This window comes from Sylvia atricapilla, chromosome 13, assembly GCF_009819655.1.
Source record: "Sylvia atricapilla isolate bSylAtr1 chromosome 13, bSylAtr1.pri, whole genome shotgun sequence".
Taxonomy (NCBI): Eukaryota; Metazoa; Chordata; class Aves; order Passeriformes; family Sylviidae; genus Sylvia; species Sylvia atricapilla.
Genome location: NC_089152.1, coordinates 2,361,051 through 2,386,599, shown reverse-complemented (window position 1 = coordinate 2,386,599; position 25,549 = coordinate 2,361,051). Strand labels below are relative to the sequence as shown.

General features: G+C 38.8%; 1 protein-coding gene across 1 annotated transcript in view; it reads right to left on the bottom strand.

The window, feature by feature from the left end:
• Positions 1-25,549, bottom strand: part of DENND4A (DENN domain containing 4A) — a 48,664-nt gene that overhangs the window by 21,011 nt on the left and 2,104 nt on the right. Inside the window, exons 2-14 of the mRNA XM_066328211.1 lie at positions 18,955-19,040; positions 14,098-14,430; positions 13,254-13,503; positions 12,170-12,239; positions 10,440-10,609; positions 9,536-9,774; positions 7,590-7,656; positions 4,511-4,569; positions 3,800-3,944; positions 3,052-3,227; positions 2,456-2,556; positions 1,415-1,633; positions 1,036-1,181 (exon numbers count right to left, since the gene is read on the bottom strand). Coding sequence (XP_066184308.1) covers positions 1,036-1,181; positions 1,415-1,633; positions 2,456-2,556; positions 3,052-3,227; positions 3,800-3,944; positions 4,511-4,569; positions 7,590-7,656; positions 9,536-9,774; positions 10,440-10,609; positions 12,170-12,239; positions 13,254-13,503; positions 14,098-14,405 — 1,950 coding nt within the window. The 5' untranslated portion in view covers positions 14,406-14,430; positions 18,955-19,040. The remainder of the gene's footprint in view (positions 1-1,035; positions 1,182-1,414; positions 1,634-2,455; positions 2,557-3,051; positions 3,228-3,799; positions 3,945-4,510; positions 4,570-7,589; positions 7,657-9,535; positions 9,775-10,439; positions 10,610-12,169; positions 12,240-13,253; positions 13,504-14,097; positions 14,431-18,954; positions 19,041-25,549) is intronic.

Genomic DNA, 25,549 nt, shown 5'->3' with positions numbered 1-25,549 from the left:
AGCACCCTCATAAACCATTCTATAAAATGAAATGCAACAGATCGAATTTGACACTTACACAGTCATTGCATTCTGAATAAACATCCTTTTTAACATCAGCCAGAAAACTAAACTGCAGCACAGAGGAAACCAAGTGCTGCTCAGCAGTTCAATCACTGGGATCTATTTCTGTCTAGGAGAGCTCCTGTTCCATGCACAAACTGGCACATGGCAAAGCAAACACTACATGTTGAAAGACTTCTAACAGAGCCATGGGATTGACTCAACATTACAGAAACGTTTGTAATTAATTCAATTTACAAGCCATGAATACCTGCAAGTCATGCTATAGAACTGGGAAGCAGAGTTTTGAAAACTGTTACTACTAAAATACTGAGAATAGCAAAAGCTATAAAGAGCATTAAATATCATTATACCATGCTTTTATATTTCTCTCAAACTTCACTGTCTTCAGACATCTTTTCAAAACAGCTCCTTTTAGCTCTTCTGCTCTTCCATGGAAAAAAAGAGTCATCAATAGGAACCGTAAATAGCAGTTATCAGTCTTCAGTATTAATTCCCATGGAACAAACAGCAGGTGACCTACTTTACAGGGAATCCCAGACAAATACACCCTGCTTAAACAGCAGTGCCCCAGAGTGGTACAGGTAGCCAATAAGATGACAATGAGGTGTGGAATTTCTTAAAATATTCCTAGAAATAGGGATGTAAGACTCTGGGTTTCAGTCCAGTCTTCCTTCTTGCACTTCTTACAACAGGCCAGCAGTTCAGAAGTTTACATACCAGTAAAAATTAGCACCTCTAATTTGTTCTCCTAATGTTTTGCTTACATCCAAGAATTTGAAGCAAAAAATGGAATGAAGCCCCACCAAAAAAAAAAAAAAAAATAAAGTAAATGGAAGCTAAAGAGATGAGAAAAGAGGAAAGTAAAAGCAAAAACAAATTTGCATTTCAAATACATTCTGGTTGTACTTTATCAGATAAGGCAGACAACAGCAGAAGCTAAACACTCTATGCACACCAAGACTTGCTTACTTTATCCACACAGTCATCAAAGAAGGCAAGGCTGGCATCCTTGTCACTGACAAAAGAACATTCCTCAATGAAGCGAATGAACATCTGGGTTTTGGTCATCAGGGTGTAGAACTTCTGATGGGAACGGTCTCTGCTCTTCAGGAACCCTGCAAAGTGCCATCAGCAGCATTGTTAAAATGCCCAGAATGGAAAAACCCTCACCAGAGTCAGTGTAGGTTCTGCTTACATCCTTCAATTTTTGCCACTACCGTGCAATTTTGTCTGCACTTACATTTCCCCCATCATTTACAACACTAACATGCAAATGTTTTCATTCTGTAGATAAAAGAGAATAAAAATTATAAATAAATACACACAAAACAAGTTTATAACTTTTCACCTTGTAGTTCAAAGAGAGAACTTGCATCCGTGGCTGTTTCAGAGGGTGCCTCTGTTATTGGCCTGAGATAAGACCTGTAACCTTTCAGGATTGAAGCCATGAAACAGAGAAATGCTTCCTGGATCTCCAAATCTAACAGATGTAATTTCTTCCCAGAATTAAAATCATAATCATTCATTGCCAATTCCATGAACGCATCTTCTCTCGGTCGCTGTTGCACTGTGAACAAAACAACATTATATATAGTGTTTTACTTTTCTTCCCCTCCCTCAATATTGGCCAAAAATATTCTCTTCATCTTCCTAGATTCAGAGATTACTGAACTCCATTACATTTGAAATAGGTTAAAAAATACCCAAATCCAATCAGGATGTGAGACAATGGATTCAGCTTGACCTTCTGTCCATCATGTATCTGTGGATAATACCAAAAGCAGGATGCACTAGCCTGGTCAGCACAGGAATTACTGCAGTAACAGAGAGCCATTGTGGACAGCTCTGCAATATTTGAGGATTCTATCGACAACCAATTTTCACTTAGAGACCTCCAGTAATTGTGCCTTTCATTTAAACCCCTAATGTTTAAAACACTTGTTATTTCCATTTTAATTTTTTAGGTGAGGTATATTAGCTTCAGTGTCAAAGTTATTCCAATTTCAATTGCCAAAACCGAGCAGACTTTGAAGATTTAAAAAAAGGTCTTTATTAGGTCCTGGCTTACTCTTTGCTTTGCTTTCCAGCTCCTTTTTCATAGAAACTCTGCTTTTTTGGTTTTTTGTTTTTTTTTTTTTTAATGAGGCTAACATTAATAGAAAGTATATCTATTAAATGCTGCCTTCATACATACATGTTAAGTTTCCTCTGTCTCACAAGTCCCCACATAGTTTCTAACCTCTGAATTCAGAGCACAGATTTTCCCATTCTGCAAAAATAAATGTTTAGTGAAACTGATAATTTTGGAACATATTTAATTTGCTACATTTATCTGCTTTTGTGACACACTGTGCTCAGTGTAAAGCTTACTATGTACTTTCCCACTCACATTCTGCCAGTTGCTGATATAAAGTATTTAAAGTGTTCATCAGATTTTTACAAGGTTTCTTTGGTAAGATCTTCCATGCAATAGCTTTCTTGTCTCCAGTTCTGGAAAGGAAAAAAAAAATATAAGCATACACTGGAATGTGTTCAGAGGATGTTCCATCCCACCAGAGAAAGGTTTCACTCCATTAAAACTGGACTGAGAAGGATTGTAAAGCAAGTAACAAAGTCAAATTTGATTTACTGTGTGGAGATCTGATCAGAGCCATCCAACCAATGCCCCATATTTCAGGGTGATGATTACACTGCCACACTCTTCAGCACTGAAATCAATCCAGTTACAACTCACCAGAGATGGATTAATGGTATTAAGCACCTGTTACTGCACCAGCAACCACCACTCATGCCATGTTCTGAGCTCTAATTACTTTGGTAATTAATTACATGCTCTAAAAACTGGCACGGACAAGAAGGAAAAGAAATAGAAAGAAAAACTAAAATACCCCTCCAAGTTTTGCCAAAAAGCCAGTTTGTGCTTTTGAAAAAAAAGGAAGCAGAAAAAAAATTATCAGAGAAGAAAAACTGTTGATAAGAACTTACTGAGAAATTGTGTTGGTGTCCAGGTCAACACAGCTGACATCGGGTGGGGGGTCGTAGAGATCAAAGTATCTGGAATCAATTCCCACAATGAAGGGGCACGGGGCACTCAGCACATCTGCCAGTGCCAAGGGACACAGAGGAATATATGGGCAAGGCCAGTGGAACGGAAATATCATCTTGGAAAACATGCAGAGACAAAAACACAGGTTAACCATGTGCAATACAGCCTGTGCAAGAATAAACCCCACTTCACTGACTTCAAAACTATTTAACATGGCAGATTATTTATATTACTGATATTACTGAGAAGCTAGATGTAGATTATTAATTAAAAACTGCACTAATTTCTCTAGAATTCAATTTGTAGGAAAAAAATCTCTTCAGAATCAGACTGCACACAGTGGAAGCAGCAAACAATGCTTAGTGATGACAGGCAGGGAAAATCATGCATTTAAAATTCCAGAGGAATGGATACAGTGCTAGTTGGGAAAAATCAAGAACTCTTATTTAATGCACTGCGATGATCAAACACTTACTTACAATATTTACACAAAGAATCAACAACAGTTCATCTTCTATCTTCATAGGTTATCATTACAACAGTAATTTTTCTCTCTAGTAATCTTTATTTTAATTCTTATTTTTAAGTAACCTTTAAGTTTAACAGCACAAACACCAAATCCAGGTTTTATCTCAGAAGCATTCTTTCAGTCCTTTTACAGGTGCATGACTAAAAGCTGGTACTTACAGAGACCAAAGCCTCTGTCACACTTGTGAGGACAGAAGGTCGCAGTGAGTGGATGAGGATTTTATGTTCTGTCACAGCAAACACCAGCAGAGTTACTGCATTTTCAGGTCCTAAATTCTGAAGTAGTGTAGAAAACTTGCCACCACTGTTAAAGGACAAACACCGGTGAGTTACAAGGGACAGTAAAAAAAAGAAATGTTCAATAATAAAATAAATGGAAATCTGCAAATCTTTCTTTTAGAGAAGATTACTTGGTAGAATACTTGGCACACTTCACTGTCCAGTGAGGAATGGTTATTTCCCAACAGTAACCATGATTCCCTGAGACTTGACTCACTCTAGACTATTTTCAGGACACAGGAGGCATAACAATTTTTCTTTTGGAGAAGCAATTTACAGGGAGACAACATCTGTTTCTTTAATCAGTCTCCTGCACTGAGACATGGAAGTGAAGACAGTAACAGAACTCCTTCAACTCCCTTCCAAAACAAAAACCTGAGCTATCTTGGAAGCCCAGGGATCAACTCCTAGAAAGGGGATCTAATAATCTACACTCTTCCTCAAGAACTACTAAAATGATTTTAACCCCCAGCCCCCAAATACACTGATAATTAAGTGTGTACAATTACACAACTGAAACTCAAAATACCAAATCTTTTCCATAACACATATCAGAATACACCCCACAATTAACAAGATACTGCTACTTGCCTCAGTGGGAGCGGTGATGACACAGGCTGGCTAAGAATCAGGTTATCGTGTGGAGATAGCTGGGGAAAGATTTTAAAATACATGCATTTTATTCTGAATTCTGGAAATATTTATTAGAAATTACACAACTGTAACAAAGAACACTTAAAAATAATTCAAATGAAGATGGATCTTGTACACTCCAGTCATGTATCACTCTAAGAAGTGCTGTGCAATGATATGCATCAGGATCTTTTAGTAAAAACTGGGCAAAGCATGATCTTCCTTTCTTGGCCAGGGCTGAATACGTTGCATATTCATAAAGACGACTTTAAACTAGCTAATGCTGCAAAAATTTGAATATATTAACTGCTGAAAAATGAAGCCTTCTGTACTTTAAGAGCTGTGAGAACCCATAGTTCATATACAGCTTCCAGGAGAATTCTTTCTGGATTTAGGGGTAAAGAGAGGGATAAAAATTCATAAAGGGGAGAGATGGCAGGTCATAATGTAAAGCCATATTTTCTTCAGAAGAGATGAGACTGAGGCTCTTGGCTGGTAGAAACTGCTCAGCTCTGATAGAATCTTTAAAATTTGCATTAGTTGAAGATGCAAGAAGATCCTATTAAATCACATTTCTCTCTTACAGTGACACGGCATCATGCAAGTCATTCACATATTCAGCACGGACAGGAAGACTCAGGTAAGTACAAGAACAGCAACAGATAATCAGTTTATCAAAGTTCATCTGATGTTTTCAGCCATGGTAAATCCAGGCTAACAAGATACCAGCTGGCTTAATCCTGCCTGCATTTTCTGTTGTATAAAAGCAGTAGGAACTCAGCCACAGCAACTCCTACAACTGAGCACTTCTAGCAGCATTTCAGGTCTGAGTGTGTGTCACCTCTGACCCACTGCAGGTGAGCAGAAGCCAGAAGACAAGACTGATGACTTAGAAACACAAAGTCCCCTAATGCTGTGCCTGGAGACTCCCCGAGCACAGGGAATTAAGGAGAGTCTGCAATGCTGTTCCCCCTGCACGTCTCACATCCACTGCCCTGACAAATGTGGCTGGCCACACCACAGCCTGGATTTGCCAACTATAAGTCACCTTGGGACCACCAGCACCATTAGTTTGTTCAGAATTCAGAGGATTCCTTTTTTCAGCCTGAGGCAAACCTTCATAAACCACCCTCTGTAAGGAAGCATCAGCCTGATGTCCTCTGACTTTGTGCTTCAGCAGAAGCACATAAACACAATTAAGCATCTATTCAAGGGGCACATCTCCCTCAGGCAGAAGGGGCACTTATTACCCCCAGTCCCCAGAGGGAGAAACATTACTCCACATGCTCTTGAAGTTTGCAGGTTGTGATGCATTAGCACAACAACCTCTGTGCCATGAGGGGATGTAGGACAGAGTCCAGCAGATCTCAGGTCACAAGGAGCCCATCAACACTGGCAGCTGGAAGCTGGCAAACAGGAACATTCCAGAGCATTTTACTAATGGCTATCATTTCTTTGAGACTTAAAAGTTTAATTGCTTAGCAAAAGACTACCACATTTGCAATTAGCAGGCTTCAGAGAGAAATGGAATCCTGAAAGTTTGCCATTTTCAATGCAGGCATTTCCCACAGTTATTCTGAGGAAAAGTCTAAGGTACAAATCACCTGTAATTTTATTCTGTGCAGTTTCAAACACAACTGAAATCTCTGGGAGCAGCTGGAAGGAAGAATTTATTCACAGCTCTCAATTACCACTGCCTACTGCAAAAGCTGTGTTTTCACTGTCTGTACTATGAGCTCCCAAAGCTGTACTAATTTAATGCACAAAACATTTTGAAAATAAGGTATAACAGATATAATTTTCACATCACTTAGACCTAAATCTTCAGACTTCGTTCCAGGATATAAATCTATACATACTTTGACAAAATTCCCTAAAATTTCAGGCAGGCCAAAAACGTTAAATGTTTTTATCTGAATTTAATTACTATCTCCGTAAATAGGTGTTTAGTGCCTCCTAGAACAAATATTTTATTGAATATGAATAAAGAAACCCTTAAAATAAGAAGTGAAAATGCTAGGGTTTGAATTGAATTGCTTTAAAATCATAAGAAAAGGGACAGAAGTGGCAGATACAGTTTCAGTGTAACTGTTCCCAATCCCTTCCCAGTAACAGTAATAAATATCATTCCTTTAGAACACACTAAAGAGGATCTTCAATATTCAGCACACGCCATAAAAACATAACCCAGGATTGTATTTGCTCTAAAAGATTTCACTTCCATATGGGCCACACAATTAAGGCTCAGAACTGCACCAGGCTCTCCATATTTTATGTTCTACAAGTCATAACAGAGAATAGCATCATTTTGTAACTACTGAATTAAAACCCACAATTGGCAGAATACTATGATTGAACAGAGCTCTCTCTTCCCTGCAATAAAAATTTTAACACAACTCTACCTATTTCACCTCTTTAGGAGGAAATAAAAAGATTTAATGACACTTCAGAAGTCCTCGAGAGCAGGATTTTTTTTCTCTGCTCCCAACAGGGCTGAGAAATAAAAGAGCAAGTAGCAATTCCTGTGATGATTTCCCTCCCACACAGCCCTGCAGGTAGCACAGAGCAAGGGCCAGGTTTGATAAAGGGGCTGTTACTGGGTGTGGCTCTTGCAGTTCTCACTGAGAGCACAAAGCCCTTTGGGAAGAGGGGCAGTCATGGATGCACCTTTCACATCTGGTTTGAGTTTTGGTTATTTATTTTACACTCAGCCTTCCTACAGTAGCAAGAAGAAAACAGTTCAAAAGCTATTGCAAAAGTCAGACCAGATGCTTGACTTGGAGTAGTCTCTCATTAATTTCCATATGCTCCAAAAAAAAATTTAGTTTCTAAGCTCACTAAAGAGCTTCTTGTAATAACTCATTAAAGTAATTATCTAAACTAGAAACAGAATTTTTACAGATTTCTCACATTACGTATAGGAATTTAGGAAAAAAATCCTGAACAAAACCAATCTGAGCACAAAAATTATATTTTCCATTTATTAGCCTGTTTTATCTTCACCTTAGACACAGTTATTAAAGAAAATTACACTTACCTGCACTAGAATTCTTGGCCTCTGAGGGGATGGAAAAGGTACTTTATGCATGAAATGGGAAATGTGTCTAGAGAAAAAGAAAAATACTGATTTAGTAGAAATTAAGCTTAAGCTACTTTACCTCAAGACAAAATTTTTGACAGTAAGAGAAATTATTATATAAAAATGGCACATACTTATTCAGAAAACAGAAAAAAAAAAATCCCAGCACCTAAACTCTATTGGGATATTCTGACCTTGAAAACTTATTTTTCTACCTGTCACAAGAAAATGGGAGGGCAGATTCTCTTTCAGAATACAAACTCTGTTTATGAGATTGAAAATTTACAAGGAGTTTTTTTATTTGTAAGGTAGAAATATTGATGTTTGAACATCGCAGTCATATTTTATAATCCTGCTTCTGACAGAGTTTGAAACAGCACTAAACCTCAGAGACTAGAACTGGTTAGTTGTAAAAAAAATATTCATGGCTAAATATCAAGGAGAATCATTAGGCTCATCCATTTCCTTCAGTTCTAAAGACAAAATGTTATACAAAATTGCTGATGAAAAAGCTTTAAATTCTTTTCACATACTACAAATAGAGAAGGATGTTTTAGAATTAGACAAAGTCCTCAGTTTCATGAATTGACTAAACTCCCACAAAGTTCTAGAAGTGTAATTCTACACAATAGACACTTTCACATTAAAAGAAGCTACATGGGGTCAGTAAAACCCCATGAGAAACAGGAATTCCATCCTAAACTCCCCCTTATGGCACATCCTTTACTAGGATTTCTACAAATGTTACCTGTACTATGACACAGGCAAGCCCATTTGGAAGAAATTTAGATAAACCCATAAATAAGCATTGGTTTGGGTTATATTTTATTACCAGTGTATGAAGATGGTGGCCAGATTATGGAACATGTCACACAACAAGGGAAAGCTGCTGTTTGCTGCAGCTGGGCTGACTGAAAATGTTCAGGCACATGAATGGCACAGACAAACCATCATCATTCAAACAGCCAAAGGGATTAGACTGGATGCTACATTAGAATCCTGTATTTAAATTATCCACAGTAAACTGACCAGTTTTCAAATCAGAGATATTACAATAAATCTAAAAAATCCAAATTGATAAAGCATTTCTCATATCTACTTATTTTATTCATTCTCAGAAGTTAAAACACCAAACTCCTGAGCTTAGAAACAAAAGAAAAAAAAAGTGGTTTTATCATTGAAAGTTTACACTATCAGAATTTTCAAACAAGTTCAGTGACAAGAACTGTAATAATGAAGGGATAAACAATCACAAGAAATACTTAATGCACAAAGTCAAAGTCTCCTGGAAGTTAATATTTAAGTTGAAGCAGGAAAGAATCTGATGTGTAATAAAAAAGAAAAGTAAATAGTGTATTCGAAATCTGCTGCATTAAAAGATTACATTATCCCAGAAATGCTACATGGTATTACACAGCAATTCCAGGTATTGGCTGTTTCTTGGTACAAGGTTTTCCTCTGCATTTTAGAATGTGCAATCCTTTATGTGAGAAAGAAATTAAGTTTATTTATCACAAATGAAAGATAATTACTAGTGCAAAACATTCAATCTGCTTTATCATCTTTATTTACACTACAAATAGGCATTTGAAAAAATGCAAATCTAGTAATTTAATTCTACTAGCTTGATGTGTGCAAGATTAAGAAAGGATTTATAATCTTGCTCTTTCTAATCATTATGGCTAAAGGGTGCAAAGCTAATTAAAACAGCTTTCAGAGACCTTTGCAGTCACTTAAATCACAAATAAAAATCTAGACTTTTTCAGGAAGTAGGTAAATCTACATTTATCCAAGGAGAAAAGTGCAGCCATTATATTTAATGTTTGATGAGTCACGTGAAAAGGAAATTCAGAACAAAAAAAACCCCCTCTGATCAACTGAAATAAATTTTGGAAATGACTTACTTCTCAATGGGGAGGACATGTGGCCCAGAAATGGAGTAACGATACAGAAAGGTAAGAAACTTCTTGAAAGCATCAAAGAAAGGCCAGTGAGAGAGCAGACAGATGCATTTATTTGTCTGCACTGTTCTGCACGTGTCTTTTCCTTCCACGGCAGCTGCTAATCCCAGCTGAGATTTTTGTTTCTCTGTGAGGTTCTCTTCAGGATACAGTTCATAAAACTGAATAGCAGCACCATATACCTGCAAACACATTGTGAATGCCAACTTAGTAATTCTGCCTTAATCTTCAAAGCAATCTAAGAAACCCCAAACACACCAAAAATCAAGTCTGTGTCACTGTTTGAAAAGATCCATGAATGCATCATCTTTTGAAGCAATCCATTCTGGAATATTCTTACGGCTGTGAAAATCCAGACTCTCTATTACTTATTTAAAATACTTAATGTCATGTGAGAAAGAGTAATTTACAAAACCATTTGTTTGAGAGAAAAGTAATGATTATAACGAGTACAACTGCAGTCAACTGCTCCCTCCAAATGCCTTTAAAGCTATTTTAGGAATCCTTGATACACAACTCAAAGCCATATCCCCTGACATCCAATTTACTTTTTAGAACAAGTGTGTACATGCAAGGCTGTTTCCATGTTGCAATAAAACCAGCATGACTTGCATGTACATGCAGGCCAATTCTACAGCTCTCCAGCTTCACAGGCTAACAGGAAAGCAGAAGGTTTATGATCAGCTGAAACCACTGCAAGACACTCTTCAAAGCAGGCTTGGAATCAAGCCCAAGAGGAGAGATTCAAGCTCATCTATGAAAATATGCATTATCATCATCCTGAACAGATAAACAACCACTTTTTTTTTTGTTAAATGAATAACTTTTTTTTAAGGTTTCAAAATACCTTTTCTGCAGAAGCTCCAGTTAGTACAAACGTAGAAAAAACTGGGAGAGGGTATTTACTGTTAGATGGCCAACATTCAATCGTTGCACCCATAGGGAGACAAAAAAGAGGCACAGATTCTGGTAATGGGAATGATTCATAATCTTCTTCAGGATATCTGCATATTAGACCTATAAATAGAATAAGCAAAGAGGCAGTTATAAAAAACAGACAGCAGAAACAGGTTTGTCATAGCTCATTCCACAAAATAATTGCCAGAAAAATCATATATGAGCACACAGTAACTTCAGAAGATGAGGGAAGGTGTAAATAATCAGGCACAGGGAATAGCTGGAAGGGACAGACACTCCCATGACCGAAGGAGAAATCACCTGACTAAAGCATTACACTGAAATCCTTCCTTCCATTCTAGAAACATTCACAACTGATTTCTCTTTTCCTGTTCTCAGGCTGTGTGCATCTCACCTGTTATTATATAATAGTCTACACTCATCACGAGTAGGAGCAAAGATTTAAAATCTAGTTTAAAAAAAGGTAATGTGAATAACTGAGAAGTAAGACTCATGCCTTCAGCTATGACACCAATTAATTCCGGCCAACAAACGCTCCCTGAAAAATATACGTTAGATATTAGATAGCTTTTTAATAGCAATAGAATCAAATCAATTATGCTGATCCACCTCAGCTGAGGACTCTTGTGCTGTCAGGCCACTGTGTGTTTAGACTTATTTTAAACAGAGCTGTAAAACATGAAGATCTGAAGCAGAAGCTTTTAGTACACAGGTCCTCAGTTACATCAGAGGCTGTAACAATCCATCCTGTCTGATTGCCAGCCCAGGGGACTCCACACTGAGAACAGATACCACATGAAAGGATTGAGGATTTCTCTCTGTCAGACAGCACAATCACTAGGCACTTTTCTAACAGAAAGGGGAATATTAGTAAGCAATAAAAACTTGTAAGCAAAAAGGGCAGTGGATCCCCTCATGCCAAGAATCCAAATTTTGTGCAAGCTACTACCAGATGTGGGGCCTTTTAAAATTTTCATTTGTTTACAAATGTACTGTCCACCTTTTAGTACGTCCTGAACTCCTGTTTACAGAGAGCAGCCTCTAAAAGGGATGTAAGTGGATTAAAGCTTAAGTGTGAATCATGATCATGACTTGTATGCCAAACAAAATCAGGGTTTAAAAAAAACCCAACAACAAATGCAAAGCCAACACGTTTCATCAGTCATAGCAAATCTAATTCTGTCTTATAAATAAAACAATAAAATAAAGATGATACATGAGCCAAAAATACTTTAAGAGCTCTGTGCCAAAGATGCTCGAGGCAGTGTGGAAGTCTGCAGGATTCTTCAAAATGTTTCTTAAAGAAAGTGATCATGAAAATGCATCAAATAATTTCTGTAGTATTTTCTTCTGCAGATACACACACACATATCCTTAAGAGACAGTTACCAGTAACACAAACAGAGGTGGGAGACACCCTGGTTTGTAGAAACCTATCAAAACACAGCTGAGCTTCCCAATTAAACACAAATTTTAAAACAGCATGGTCATGATACCCAGTTCTATGGCCTCTTCTGACATGATTTTAAAAGAATTCTTTAGGGTCTTTTATGGATAATATCAAGACTGTGTCAATTCTTTAGTACAAAATGTATTACACTACAAATGAACTTGGACATCCTGAATTGAAGATAAAAAAACTACACAGTAGTTACATACCAGCTTTATATGATATGGTGTTGGTTTTTGCCACAGACTTTTTATAACATAAATACACTGCTGAGCCCCACTGTAAAATAAAAGAAGTTATTGGATTAAGTGATCAAGTATAACAAATGGACATAACAGAATATAATTAATAATAACATCAATAATTTTAAGTATTTGAATTCTGTTTCTGGCCATGAGAATAAAGAACAGAGAAAGCCATGGGACAGAAAGGAGCAGCACCCCTGGGGGAACACAGAGCTTATACAGAAGGGAGAAAAGTGTAACAACTGCCATAAGACAGCACTGCCATAACCCAGTCAATATAGGGACTAGCAGAACTGAAAAATACACTGGTTAATGCCTACAGGCTTTTATTTAAAAACAAGCACAAATCAATTCCCATGATCTTTTTTACATGATCCCACTTGCAGAGCAGTCAGCATCCTCCTCAGCCCTCTGCCACCTGAGGACCTTGCAAGAGCCACCTCATGGGGCTACATATTTAACCAGGAAACACTTAAATATTCAGTTCTGCAAATCAAAGTGCTGTGAAACCTGTGTATTTTAGCAGGTCAGGCTTTGGAACCATATTAAACTTTTAAATGTGCTTACAGTCAACAGCTTCCAACATCACTCACATACAACTTTCTTTAAATAAGAAGTTTGTGAAACTACTGAGGAGAAAAACATTTATAAAATAGCTTTGCAAGTAAAGGGAGAAGTTGGAAAACAAAACAGAAGCCAGTTGCTAGATATGGAATTCCCACCACAACAGTAAAAGCAGTCTCAGAAACAGCCACATCTGTAAAACCTGCAGTTACACACACATACACAACAGATTCTAAAAGACCAATCCAAAGATGCTGGAGTCAGCACTAAAAAAAATCCAAACATTCCCTCTAAGGCTTCCAGAAAGACTTTGTTCCAATTAGGAACAAAGGAATGCAACCCTCCAACTCTTCCAATATTTGATTTATCTTTGGAGACCTCTTGTGAAGGTTTTTCACTGGGTACTCCAAGCGCTGCCACAAGGACCCCACAAACGTCACGTCGGCGAGTACCGAGCGCTCAAAGCCCAGCTTTGGAATCTTACCATGCTATTATTCAGATTCTTGTCCACCTTGCAGAAGGTGTGTGGAGGAGTCTCTCCTTTGCTGGGGATGATGATGCAGATGTCTGTGACAGCCAGGGTGTTCTGGGTCATGTTCTCGGAGGCCCTGCGGTAGGTGATGTACACCCGCTGGGACGAGGCGTTGCCGCTGATGTTGGCAGGCCGCCCATACGGGGTGCTCTGAATGATTTCACAGCCTTGCTTCACTCTTTCCTTCCCATCATACAAAACCCTAGTTAAAAGGGGATGGAAGAAAGTCAGGAGGCATGTTTTTAAGACACTTTAATTAGAGTTCTTGTCTCATCCCTGAGCAAAACATTTTTACCGACAAGTTCAGGTCACATTATCTCCAATTGTATTCTAACAGAAAAGCCTCATGATGAAACTGTACTGTTCTCCTATGAGGAAAACACAAGGTTTTCCTCATATAAAATTGCTTTTAAGCACTTTGTTTACTGCATAATAGTGTTATTTTCAGTTCTATTAAAGATTCATCGCCTGATCCTAAGAATGTCATATAACTTATCTCTTTCCAATCTGTGGAAAATAGGTTAAGCATCTTACCCCACTCTAAATATATACATTGAAAATTATAAATGGCTTTGAAAACTCCAAAGTGGGAAGGAATAAACTTGTCATTAAAATCCACTCAGCATGCATTTTCCCTTCCATACTGGGTTACAGTATGCTCAAGTCAACAAATATCTTCCTGTTTAGAGTTTTGCCTTGTATTTAAGGAGTATGGCATTTCCGTAAACCTGCCTTATCTGCTCCTTAGTTAAATAAAACTGTGAAAATCACCCAGTGGAAGAGGGAAAGCACTCACCCCAAATCAGTAAGTGGAGGCTTATCCCTCCCTCTGCGATAACAAAGGTACATCTGCGGTCCTACAAGGCTGCCATTATTGAGATCAGCAGACAGGCCCGAGGGAGTGACATCTATGCATTTATAGCCCTGAGGAACCTCCTCCCCCAGGGATTTATTGAGGACTGTCACGTCTGTGATGGGTTCTTTTGGCTTGGCGATTTTGTGGCAGGCATCGTTGAAGTGAATCTCCTCCTCCAGTGGCTTTGAGATATCCGTCAGTCCTGCGACAACAAAGTAATCAGCAACACGGGCCCCTTTGTCTTCCATCTTCCATCACAAGGTGTTACAGCTTCTAAGGAAGAAATAAAGGTCAGAAATGATAGAATGATTTTTTTTTTTTTAACAGAAAACCAGAGCCTGCAAATAAAGAAAGTGCTTTCTGCTCTCGCATGGAACATTGAGAAATGGGCTAAAGATGTTTTTCCAAGTCACCCATATGCACTGGAATCTTGTTAGAGTAGCTTCAGGAAGTTTACTGTCATCAAGTTCCAGACTTTTTTAAACCAGACAAGCTATTCAAGACTCCCTTTTGTGAATTAATTTTGTTTGGGTGCAAAATTTTATTGCAAGAGAAACTGTTACCACACAGGAGTTTCAAGAGCCTGCTGACATTCAGAAACTGAACAATCAGAATTTAAAACATTTTGCATGGTTGGTACAAGACTTCAGTTTTCATGTAACTTTTATTCCCATTGCTTTATCCCCCTTTACTTCTTGCTCTATGCAGCAAAAATTAAGCCTTATCAAACTTCTTGCCATCCCAATTCTTGGATTTGACCAAGATTTTTGTTAAAACATAATAAATTCAGACATTTCTTACTGGTAATTTGGAAAATTATGTCCCAGTTTGATAATATGCATTTAATCAGATTGTTCCAAGCTGGCCTCAGGTTTCCAGCACCAGCCCCTGCTCAAGTAGGAAGAATGTCAGGCTGAGCCCTACCAACCTCATCCACCAGCACAAGAGAGGCAATTCCCTCTTCTTGCTCTGATTTTGTGGGCTGGTTGTGTTTTGCTGAACTGGCTTGAGAAGCTTCTAAAGCTGCAAGGAAATGAGTATAGGTTTTTATTTAATGCTAATTTACATTGTTCTAGAAAATGCCAAGAAGAAACCCCAAATTATCTAACTTTTATTTTTCTGTACGGCTAATAAGCACTATGAGACTCTTTAGCAAACATGATGACTGGCAAGCAATCATCAATATATAGGAGAGCAGCAGTTTGAAAATAACTTCAGCTTGTGTTCGAAGAGAGAATGCAGTTACAAAACTGAGCTTAGCTTAACCTACATTCAGTTAATCCAAAAACATCTGGAATATGCTACTCAGCATATGTATGAAAGCAATAAGTACAAATTCAAGCTCCTCCCTGAGCGATACATTCAAAGACACACAAAACTCAACCTCGGCATATGCTGCCCATTATCTCTGTCCATCAGGCTCCAGCAAACCCAGGCAGGCTGGGAACAAATGCATGCAGAGAAGGAGATGTTTAATAAAGTATCCTTAAACGCTGGCATAAGACCAAACACTGACATCTTTCCCCTAATATGACTGGAGTTCTAGGTATTTTGTTACATTAACAATTCTCTGTGACGCTACATTATAGCTATTGTAACACTGAGGTTTGTTCCTTTTCTCAACAGCGTAATTTCCCAGAACTACACTGATTTCTGGAGTGATTAATGATGCCTTTTAGGATGAAATGAAACTAACACTTTAGTAATCAAAAATTATACAAATGACAGCTGTTAAAACTGCAAGCAAGACTTATAACTCCAGTGTATTAACAGCACTACCCCAGTTTAATCAGCCAAGACAGCATTATAAATAAACAGAATGATGTGTGTATATATATATATTATATTGAAGAATCATACCTTTACCTTTTTATTTAAACCTCACCATTATTCCATATAAAGTTTACACCAAAAGTCTTAAATTCAAACATTCATTTATTCCCAAAAGCACTTTCAAGAAAAACTGGGACAAGCTCTCCTCATTTAGAGGCAGTTAAAATTAGAATCCCCTACATACAAACACCTGCTATCACATAAATTTGCTTCCTAAGGTTATAGCACATAATACCCAAGTCAGTAAGACTTTCATAATTTAATGCAGATTTTATAGAAGGGGAAAAAAAAAAAAAAAAAAAAGCCTGTTTGATGATGTATCATCCCTTCACATTTACTCCATCCCTGCAAGTGTCCAAGGCCAAGCTGGATACAGCTTGGAGCAGCCTGGGATAGTGGAGTGGTATGAGATGAACTCTCAGGTCTCTCCCAACCCAAACCATTCAATGATTCTACAAGGGTTTTGTGATTTTTGTCTTTTCATACAAAGGCTCACAGCTAAAAATGGGATAAAAAAAGATAAACTGCAGTGGCGTTTTAGACTATTTTAGACTTTACTAGAGCTACTGTGATGCTCAGATATTCAACATCAGGTTACTGGCAGGGCAGAACTATGCAAACTTTATGTTATAGACCCCAGCATAAATTGTGAGCTAGCTCAGTGACAAATAATTATTCTGTGAAGAGTATTTCACATAAACTGACGAAGAATTTCTCTAGAAACACCTCCCATGAAGCCTTTACTCATACCTCTTACTCAATGAGTACTGGTTGTCCCTTGTGGGTGTGAATCTCAGGATAGGACATGAGATAACCCTGGGATGGAGAGATTTCTCTTCTCCACAGCTATTGATTCCACAGCAGGATTCCTTTCCTCATCTCCCTTGGTTTTCAGCTGCTGTGGGGCTCTATCAGGTGGAAAGTCACAGAGTTTCCTCCTCTGCAAGGGTTTCAACACAGCCTGGCCATGGGGTCTCCACTCCACCCCTTGGATTGTGTCATGTGGGAGGTCAGGAATGCTGCCCATGTTCCATCCAGGGAGCAGCTGATTTTCCCCTGCAACTTCCACACTGAAATCTTTTCACCCTCACTCCTCTCCCTACAACATCTCAGCAAATTGCAAGTCATCCTGGAAGGCAAAAACCACCCCCAAACCAAAGAAACAAGAAAAATACTGCAGAAAAAGTTACACGGCTCGAGAGGGTTGCCTGAGGCAGCTGGTTCCAGATGAAATTCATCATTAGGAGTGCCACAAGAGAAGCTTCCACTGCTTCTCTACGTTTCAATAACCTGGGGACAAAAGGCTGCACTCTGAAGGCAATGCCATGGGATCATAACCATAACCTCTTATAAAAGTGCATAGAAATAAGTGCAATATATGGTCTTTGAGCCACTTCATGATAGTGATTATTAATGGCTGTCATATAATTAATACAGCTATAAACTAAACACCATAAAGATCAGAAAGATTCAAAACATCCTTGCAGATAAAGTCACGTGTAAAAAATTATTAAACACACATGCTAAATTGTGAGTATAGAGATCAGAGCTTTTTGTAATTTCTAAAAATATGGGAACAGGGGAAACAATCAGATAATCTCTCAGATCCACAAACTATTAGTTGATTACTTTGCTGAAATACAAAGGGTAAATACAGTTTCACTGTTTATTCAACATGTAATTTTCTAACATCCTGTTTTTCCATAAACATTTAGGAAACACTAATTAAAGATTTTCGCTGCTTGTCACCACTGTTGTAATTCATTCAGTGTCCGAGCTTTTTGAACAGATCACATTCCTCATTCAAACACTAAGAGGAAAGCACACATCAGCTTTTCCCCATCACATGACCAGAACTGATGTGGATGAGCCACATATTCCATCTGTGCAGCAGGAACGGGCACGATGCTTCACAAAGTACACTTTACTACAGATGCACTACAACATTTGCATGGAAAAAAAAAAAAAACACCAAAAAACAAAACTGAACTTATCCCTACAACCTGCTCCTGCCCAGAGAATTTTGCAGACATAACTTGGAAGTGGCTGCAGACCAGAAAAGTTGCTCCAGCCATGCCAGTTTCTTTCCAGGAGCCAACTTTTCCAGACAGCAGTAAGGACCATCTGACCCCGTTAAAAGAGTTTCTGCCAATCCACTTCTGGCAGACAAATACAACAACTGCTTTGCAATCTTTTAATGTGCCTTGTTGTCATTCTCATTCCTTCCTGCATTTTTCTTTGAAAATATTAAATTGCTTATTAATTTGAGTTCCTTATTAGATCCATTTGCTTTCTAAACCAGGTGATATTTTACTTTGTTAGCCTGACTCCAGAGATGCTCCATGTGTAAGCAAGCAATGAATGTCTCCTAGAGTAGGCTGGAAAGCAGTGCAGGGCAGCCTTTTTTAAAACAGTTCAAAGCTGGTGATTTATTTTTTTTAATATTCATCACACAATAACATTCCAAGAACTTACTTCCTTTGAAGGAAACATGAAGAGCAGATGAACAAATACACAAATCAGAGACTAAATGTTAAAAATTGGCAGTGAAGTTCTAACATCTCTCAGCAGCTCATCCGTGGATTGCTACATTAGCCCCCTGAAGTCACCAGCCCACAGAGATGTGTCAGCTGGGCATGCAAGAGCAAAGGGAAGTCAACTGGATCAGTCAGTCCTGCTCTGGCTACTCAGAGCCACTTCTCAGACATCACACCACACAAATCACATGGGAGTTCAACAGTCTCAAGACACGGGAGTAACTGCAGTTATGCAAGGAAAAACTCCATCCCATCTCTGTACTGCCAAAATTGTCTGGCAAAATTGTCAGACAAGCCTTTCTTCCCCTCAATATTTTCTTCACAGCAAGCAAACAATCCTGGGTACAAAGCAGAAGCCGTTTAATTTCACAGGAATTCCCAAGGCAGAACGCCAGCCTTTTGCCCACTCTCCCTGTGTGTTCCCTACCTTTTCATCAGGGCATTGCTTCTACACTTTTCCTCTCTTGCTGTCAGCCAGGCTTTAACATAGACTTCTTGTTAAAGTTTCATTCCCTGTAGAAACAGTAAAAATAAGAATCAAACAATGAACACGTTTGTTGAAACTTACTTTCTGCACACTTCACTGCACCAGTCACATGAAATGAACGCTGTGGGTTGCTGCAGGACTCCTTGCTAAGATAAGGTTACATATCAGTTCACTAAAAAAGTAAATTAAACCAGACTTTAAAGCTAAGAAAGAAAACATCAAGTTTTATGCTGCGTTGATATTTTAAGAATGCAAACACCACTTAATGCTTTAAACCAAAATAAACTCAAAGAAGAGATGAGCCAGCCACTTCAAATTACTTCACCTCTTCCATTATTTTCTGATGCTCAATACCTTCTGTGTCCATTCCTAGTGTCAGCCAGCTATCAAAGTGCTCTCTCAGCCCAAGAATCTTTCAAAATCTACTTCACACCAGTTTTCTTTGCAAGCTTTGAATATTTAAGCAGATCCTTCTTACTCCACAATCAGCATCTTTCATCTAGTCACCTTACCCCAAGTCCTCTTGCATTGGGTGATAGTCTTCTTGCCCTTTACTGCCACAATTCATAATATTTTTTCCAGTTGTGGTGAACACCAGCGTGGCCACTTTTAAACATTGGTATCACCCCACACAGCTTGAGCTGCTGTTTTTACACCGAGGAACTTGCAAGCCCAGGAGCCCGCGCTACGCTGAAGTATTTTGAAGCAACAATTTTGCACCACAGGACTGAGGATAGCACCTCACTGGAGACATCGAGAGTCTGAGCTCCCAGAACAACTCATTAGCACCAGCAAGGCTGTAGCCAAAAGTGGGCTTTGTTTAAAGGAAGCTCCTATTCCCCACGACTTGTAGAATACTCTCAGAAGACTACCGTGAGAAGGCTGCAGCAAACAAAGTGTAACATGAGGGAGGCTGGGAAGAAACATCTCAGGAGGGTTGATGCAAACCATAAAAGATTTGCTTCCATTCCTGACTGAAGCGGAAAAATCTAGATTTTTCTTTTTCCCCAGTGGAAGAATCTAGGGGAATTCGATTATCAAAACTGTATTTTGGGGATCACAAAGTTCAAGGTTCTGTTCATAACCCCAATGTACAAGGCCATTTCTTCGAGATCTCACAGGAGCAATGAGCACTGTTAGTTCACTACTCTGACAGCCCAGAGAGTGAACCCAGCCCCAGTGATCTCCCAAACCCACACAGCATCATGGAACTGCACCAGTTACAACCAGATACCTTCCAGTACCTGACTTTGAACATTTTCACACAAGACTACAAAGAGAGGCTGCAGCAATAGCACAACATATTTTTCTCCAAATACAAAATCGTTAGTATCAAGTTTAGAAGAGTGCCAGGAATTATAAATTTTGGGATCACCTGCAGACCTCAAGCACAGCTGAAAGAGGTCCAAGAATGAGGCAGCATTAACACATGATTAATTTCCCCACGGACACTTCAAAAAACTTATTTTCTAGTCAATTCTCTGGAAAGCCAGTGAGGAGACTTAAATGAAAGCAAAAAATATAGATTTAGGCATCACAGGGAGCTCAGCCAGAACTGCTGCCAGTGTGCTTGCAGCTCTATTTTGTATTACTTATTTACAACTAGTTTCTTGTCCTCTATGTATCAAGTAAAGGATTGACTTTTTCAAGAAACAAGAATGCAAAGGGCTTACATCATTGCCCAAACAGAACTCCTCACAGCATTTTCATTTTTAGTAGGACATCGCCCATACTTCTTCTTCCCATTTCCTACTACACTTACACAAACAACAGCAACAAAGAAAACTGGGCTAAAGTGATAAATGACATTACTTTTTAGACCCTACTGCACACATCTGCACTCAGTGATGTTAGACAACACAATAACTCACAGGAAGCCACCAGCCTGCACTAAGCTCCCTTCGACGCTGCATCAATTTTTATTAAAAAAGAAGAAAATTGACAATAACCCAAGAGAAAACGTAAGATTTTCTCTGCCCTGCATCACTGGACTGGAAATGCTACCAAGTGTGTTGCAGGCCTGCTCACAATCATCTGTACCAAGCCATGGTTTACATCTCTGATCCAAACAGCTGAGGAGACCATCAAGAGAGCTCGGAAAACTTGGCAACAAAGGATCTCTAAGAGGTGCCGGGAAACGGAAAAGTGCTGGATAAAAGCACAGGGACAAAACAAAAGACCATGAATTTGGGAGAAAAAAATAGGAATGTAGCCAAGAACTGAGGGACAAGCAGACTTGTTGAGCAACGCCGAGGAAGAAAAAGATTAGGCCTAAATCAGAGGCTAATCTAGGATGAGCACAGCAAAGTGAGCAGGAACTGGTCATCTACAGCATCAGAGCTCAGAGGAGGAAGCGGAATAAGTGGCAGAGAGAAGGCAGGAAGGAATAGACATCACCCTGAGGGCAAGATCAGGCATATCTCACATCTTCTACACATTTCTCCCTCACTCACCAAGTGTTATATTTGTTTTTCAGTGCTGTTTGTAGCCTCAATAAAATCAAAGCATTTACTAAGAGGGTCTAACAAGTCACAGGCCACTTCAGTGATCATTCCAGTTGTGCCACAGCAAAATCCCATGAAATTCAACCCTGCCTACAAAAATTCAGGGATGTTCAAGTATCCCATCAGAGTCATGACAGAGACAAATCTCAGTTTAAAAATTCCCACTTTTCTTTCTAGATTATTGTATTTATGGCCAAAAGGCACCACTGAAGAATGGAAAGGATTTCTGAAATACAACTGTGTTGGTAGGGAGGGAAGCAGAAAACAAATTGTGGCAAATAAGGGGGAGGAAAGCCAAAATAAGCACTATAAAATGTAAATATTACTTCATCCAAAGCACAGTTCAGGAGGGCAGCTTGTCCATGTTTTTGTACAACTATTTACTCTGCAACAACTTTTTGAAAGGAGAAGTCCCCCAAACAGAATGTCTTATTTTTCTTGGCACAGTAGATAAAGAAAATCTGCCAATATTGAGCTTCAAACCCCAAATCTATAACTGAAAATGTTAAAGTGCATCGGTTGTGACAGGAGAGTGACAGAAGTGACCTGCTTTCACCCTGCCACATTCACACACACGCCAGCCTCTGTTTTGTTTCATTCTCTACCCAAATTAAATTTTGGCTTCATGGTGCGACAGAAGAAAAGACAGGTGGAGATAGTTTCTAACCCTTTTTGCTACATCTAAAAACACACTTTGACCCTTAAAAAGTGATTTTTTTTTTCTTTTGGCCAGTAAAAATATTCCATAACATGAGAAAACAGGATCCAACCATACTGCAAATTATAGACAGGGACAGCCATGAACAGAGTGCATCTGCAGGGCTGTAACTGCTGCCTGCAGATCATTTACACACCACTGGAAAGGTTTAATGGAGGGAAATCATTCACCAATACCTCCCTCATCCAGCAAATCTCTACATCCACTTCCCAAAACGTTCAGCACCTATTCCACAGGAAAATAAGTGTGCAAGTACCACTACCAGCTCAGCTACAAACACATCAATCAAAGCAAAGCAATAGCAAACAACATTAGGGTCTCTCCCCCCAAAAAATCACCACAAATTAGCTGAAAAGCCAATGATGTGCCAAGGGAACTACTGTTGAGCCTGATGAGCTAGGAATTTTGAGAATAATTCCACAGGCCCATAGGTTTCATCTGAAGCTCAAGTCAAAACCAAAACTCAAGAGCCCAGCCCACAAAACCCTTCCCTGTGTTTGCATAAAGCTTGCACACAAGGTGGAGGCTTTCTCTTGGGATTTTTTTTATTTACATACATGTACTTATAACTCACACATCACACTTACTGCCTGTTCACTTTCATTTCAGAGGGCCAAACTGAAATCATTTTATTAATTAGCATTAATGATTTTCCTGACCCAGATTTTTAGAAGTCAAGATTTACAGTAAATATTAAACAAGGAGGATATAACTGGCTAACTTACTTCTAAACATGCTCCTTATTCTTCTCATCTCACTTTTAGACCACAGTTCCTCCTCCTTTCACTGACCTCCCATTATTACTCAGTTCACTCTATTTCAGCCTCTACAGTAGCCATTATCTAATATATCCATTAGACACATATACATTTTTCATATATATATTAGATAATGCAATATATCTTATGTCTAATATATTGAAAAGGTAAAAATATGCCATTTAAAAGAGTCAGGCCAGCCAACACTTTCTGAAGTCTTTCATTTCCACTTCTCAATTTCCTCTGGGTACTGCTTCTGAGCTCTTTAGGGAACTACCAGTGACTAGTTCTGCATCACAGACTGCTACTGAAATGAGTGTTATAGATCAAACCTCTGGGCATCACTGCCCTGCACGGTTTAATTTTGACTCTGGAGTCTGTGGGAGCACTTAATAAGCATCAGCAGCCTATTTTCAGAGCAGCCACAGACCAAACTTTCAGACCAGGTATGGACTAAACCTGAACTGAGGGACAGCAGAAAACACCCAAGGATTATTATGCCATATAGCAAAGAACTTCATTCACTTGAAGTAATTAATTGGTCGATACCATGTCAGAAACAGCTGATTTTTAACAATAGTTAAACAGTGGTGATGCATTCACAGCTTACACATATTTATCCCCTACCTGTTGGCTGTCCCTCAATTAAAATGAGGCATAGCTGGCTTTAGCTTCCAGAGGATTTGCTGTTCTTAGCACAGCAAAAATTATATCATGATTTGTGTCTGCAGTAGTAGATATTATTTACATACAGAATTGATAGAAAAGTGAAGAGAACAAGGGCATTTTCTGGGCTCTTGTCACCACCCAGTGAAGCTACTGCAGAAGGACAAGGGACAGGTAATCTCTGCCCACCACACCTGCACCCTTGCACCAGGGCAAGCTCAATCTAAACTTTCTCCCAAGTTCCTACACATTCACAGGTTTGGTTTTGGAGGTGGATTGCAAAGTGGGGAGTGAATGGCATGATTTGGATTTGGGCTTTTTTTGTTTGGGTTTTTTTATGAGTCAGCTAAACAAAAGTTTGACATTTGAATAGAACCCAGAGAAGCCCGATTTAAATACTGTAACAAGCAAAATAAACATACTGGAAATACACCAATCACCGTAAATTGCGTCATGCTTTGATAAGGCACCTGCACAGAAATTATTTAGGTGTCTTTTTGTTTTTGGTTCTTTCATTATTAGTATTATTCAGTATTACAGTTCTTTCCAGGAAACTTCAGAAAAAATACCTTGGTTTTACAGCAACACATGTATTAAAACCTTTACTACTGTCACACAGCTGGAAATCACCAATACTCCAAACATACATTTGAACAACATTACAAGGCGATATTGATTTCTTATTTTTTTAATCCAACATAAACCAGGCAACATTTGGCCTCCAAATTTCTGGTCATGCCAACACCATATTTAAAAATTCAGATCAAAGCTGAGGAAAGGACCAAAAAAAGGGAAAGAAGCCTTCCTGCAAATCTTCATTTCAGGAGACAAATTTAAGATTGAGAAAGCTTTTGACTTTTGTACCTGTTGTACTATTCCCACTCCAACCTGCCTGTGTTTGGCCAGGAAGCACAAGTGTTTCTGCAGCCACTGTTATAAAAAGCATTTCAGCCTACTATGACTTGCAAAACTAACAGCAACTCAGCTGCTAGGGAACATGATGGAAATAAAAAAAAAGATGCTGAATATTTAAGTGACGCTGCAAATTTCTTGTTCCCGTATTTAAAACCTGAAGGTTACCAAATCCCATTATCATTCAGCCTGGTCTAGGAATTGCCTTCCTCTCTGAAGAGTCACAAGACAGTTTTCTCCAGCTAACACACAACACAGCAGGAATTAACCTAGAAATTAGCAAACCCTCAATGCAAAATCCTGCAGATTAAAAACTGACAGCCTGGCTCCTGGCAGTGGTGGTGGCCACAATTCTTCTTTAAGAGTCACACAGAACAGCTGGATTAGTTACAACCTCACTCCCTTTAGGGACCAGCTGGCTTTACTTTCTACCTTCCGACTTTCCCTTTCAGGCACATATTTGAAATAGAAGCAGGTTATTGACATTGTTTCTAAGGCTTGACCTGCATCAGCTCGGTTCACCTGAGCTCTATAGTGTGTGCCAGGCTGTGTCAATATTTGTGCTTTTTCTAACTAATAATTAACTCTGGCTATATTAACTAGATAACTGCTAATATTGCCATTAACACATATAGTAATTCCATCAAGCACCATACTGGGGTTATGTCACACAGAACAAGCTGCTCACCAGAAACACAAACCTGCAACCATATGGCTACAAAAAAAAATGAATACTCAGAGGTATGAAAATCTCAAATACTGGGAAAACCTTTTTAATTAAGTCCCTGTTTAAAGAAAACAGTCCTGGTGCTTTTTGTCTTACTTGCTTGCAGAAGCACATCCTATATTTTGTGCTGTTTTCAAATAAATTCCCTTTTTAGAAGGGGCCATTGGGTAATGCCTGTTCCAAAGAAGCAGAAGCCACTCAAACTTGAGGAAAATACTCATCCAGCTGGAGCCCAACATTTCCAGAAAAC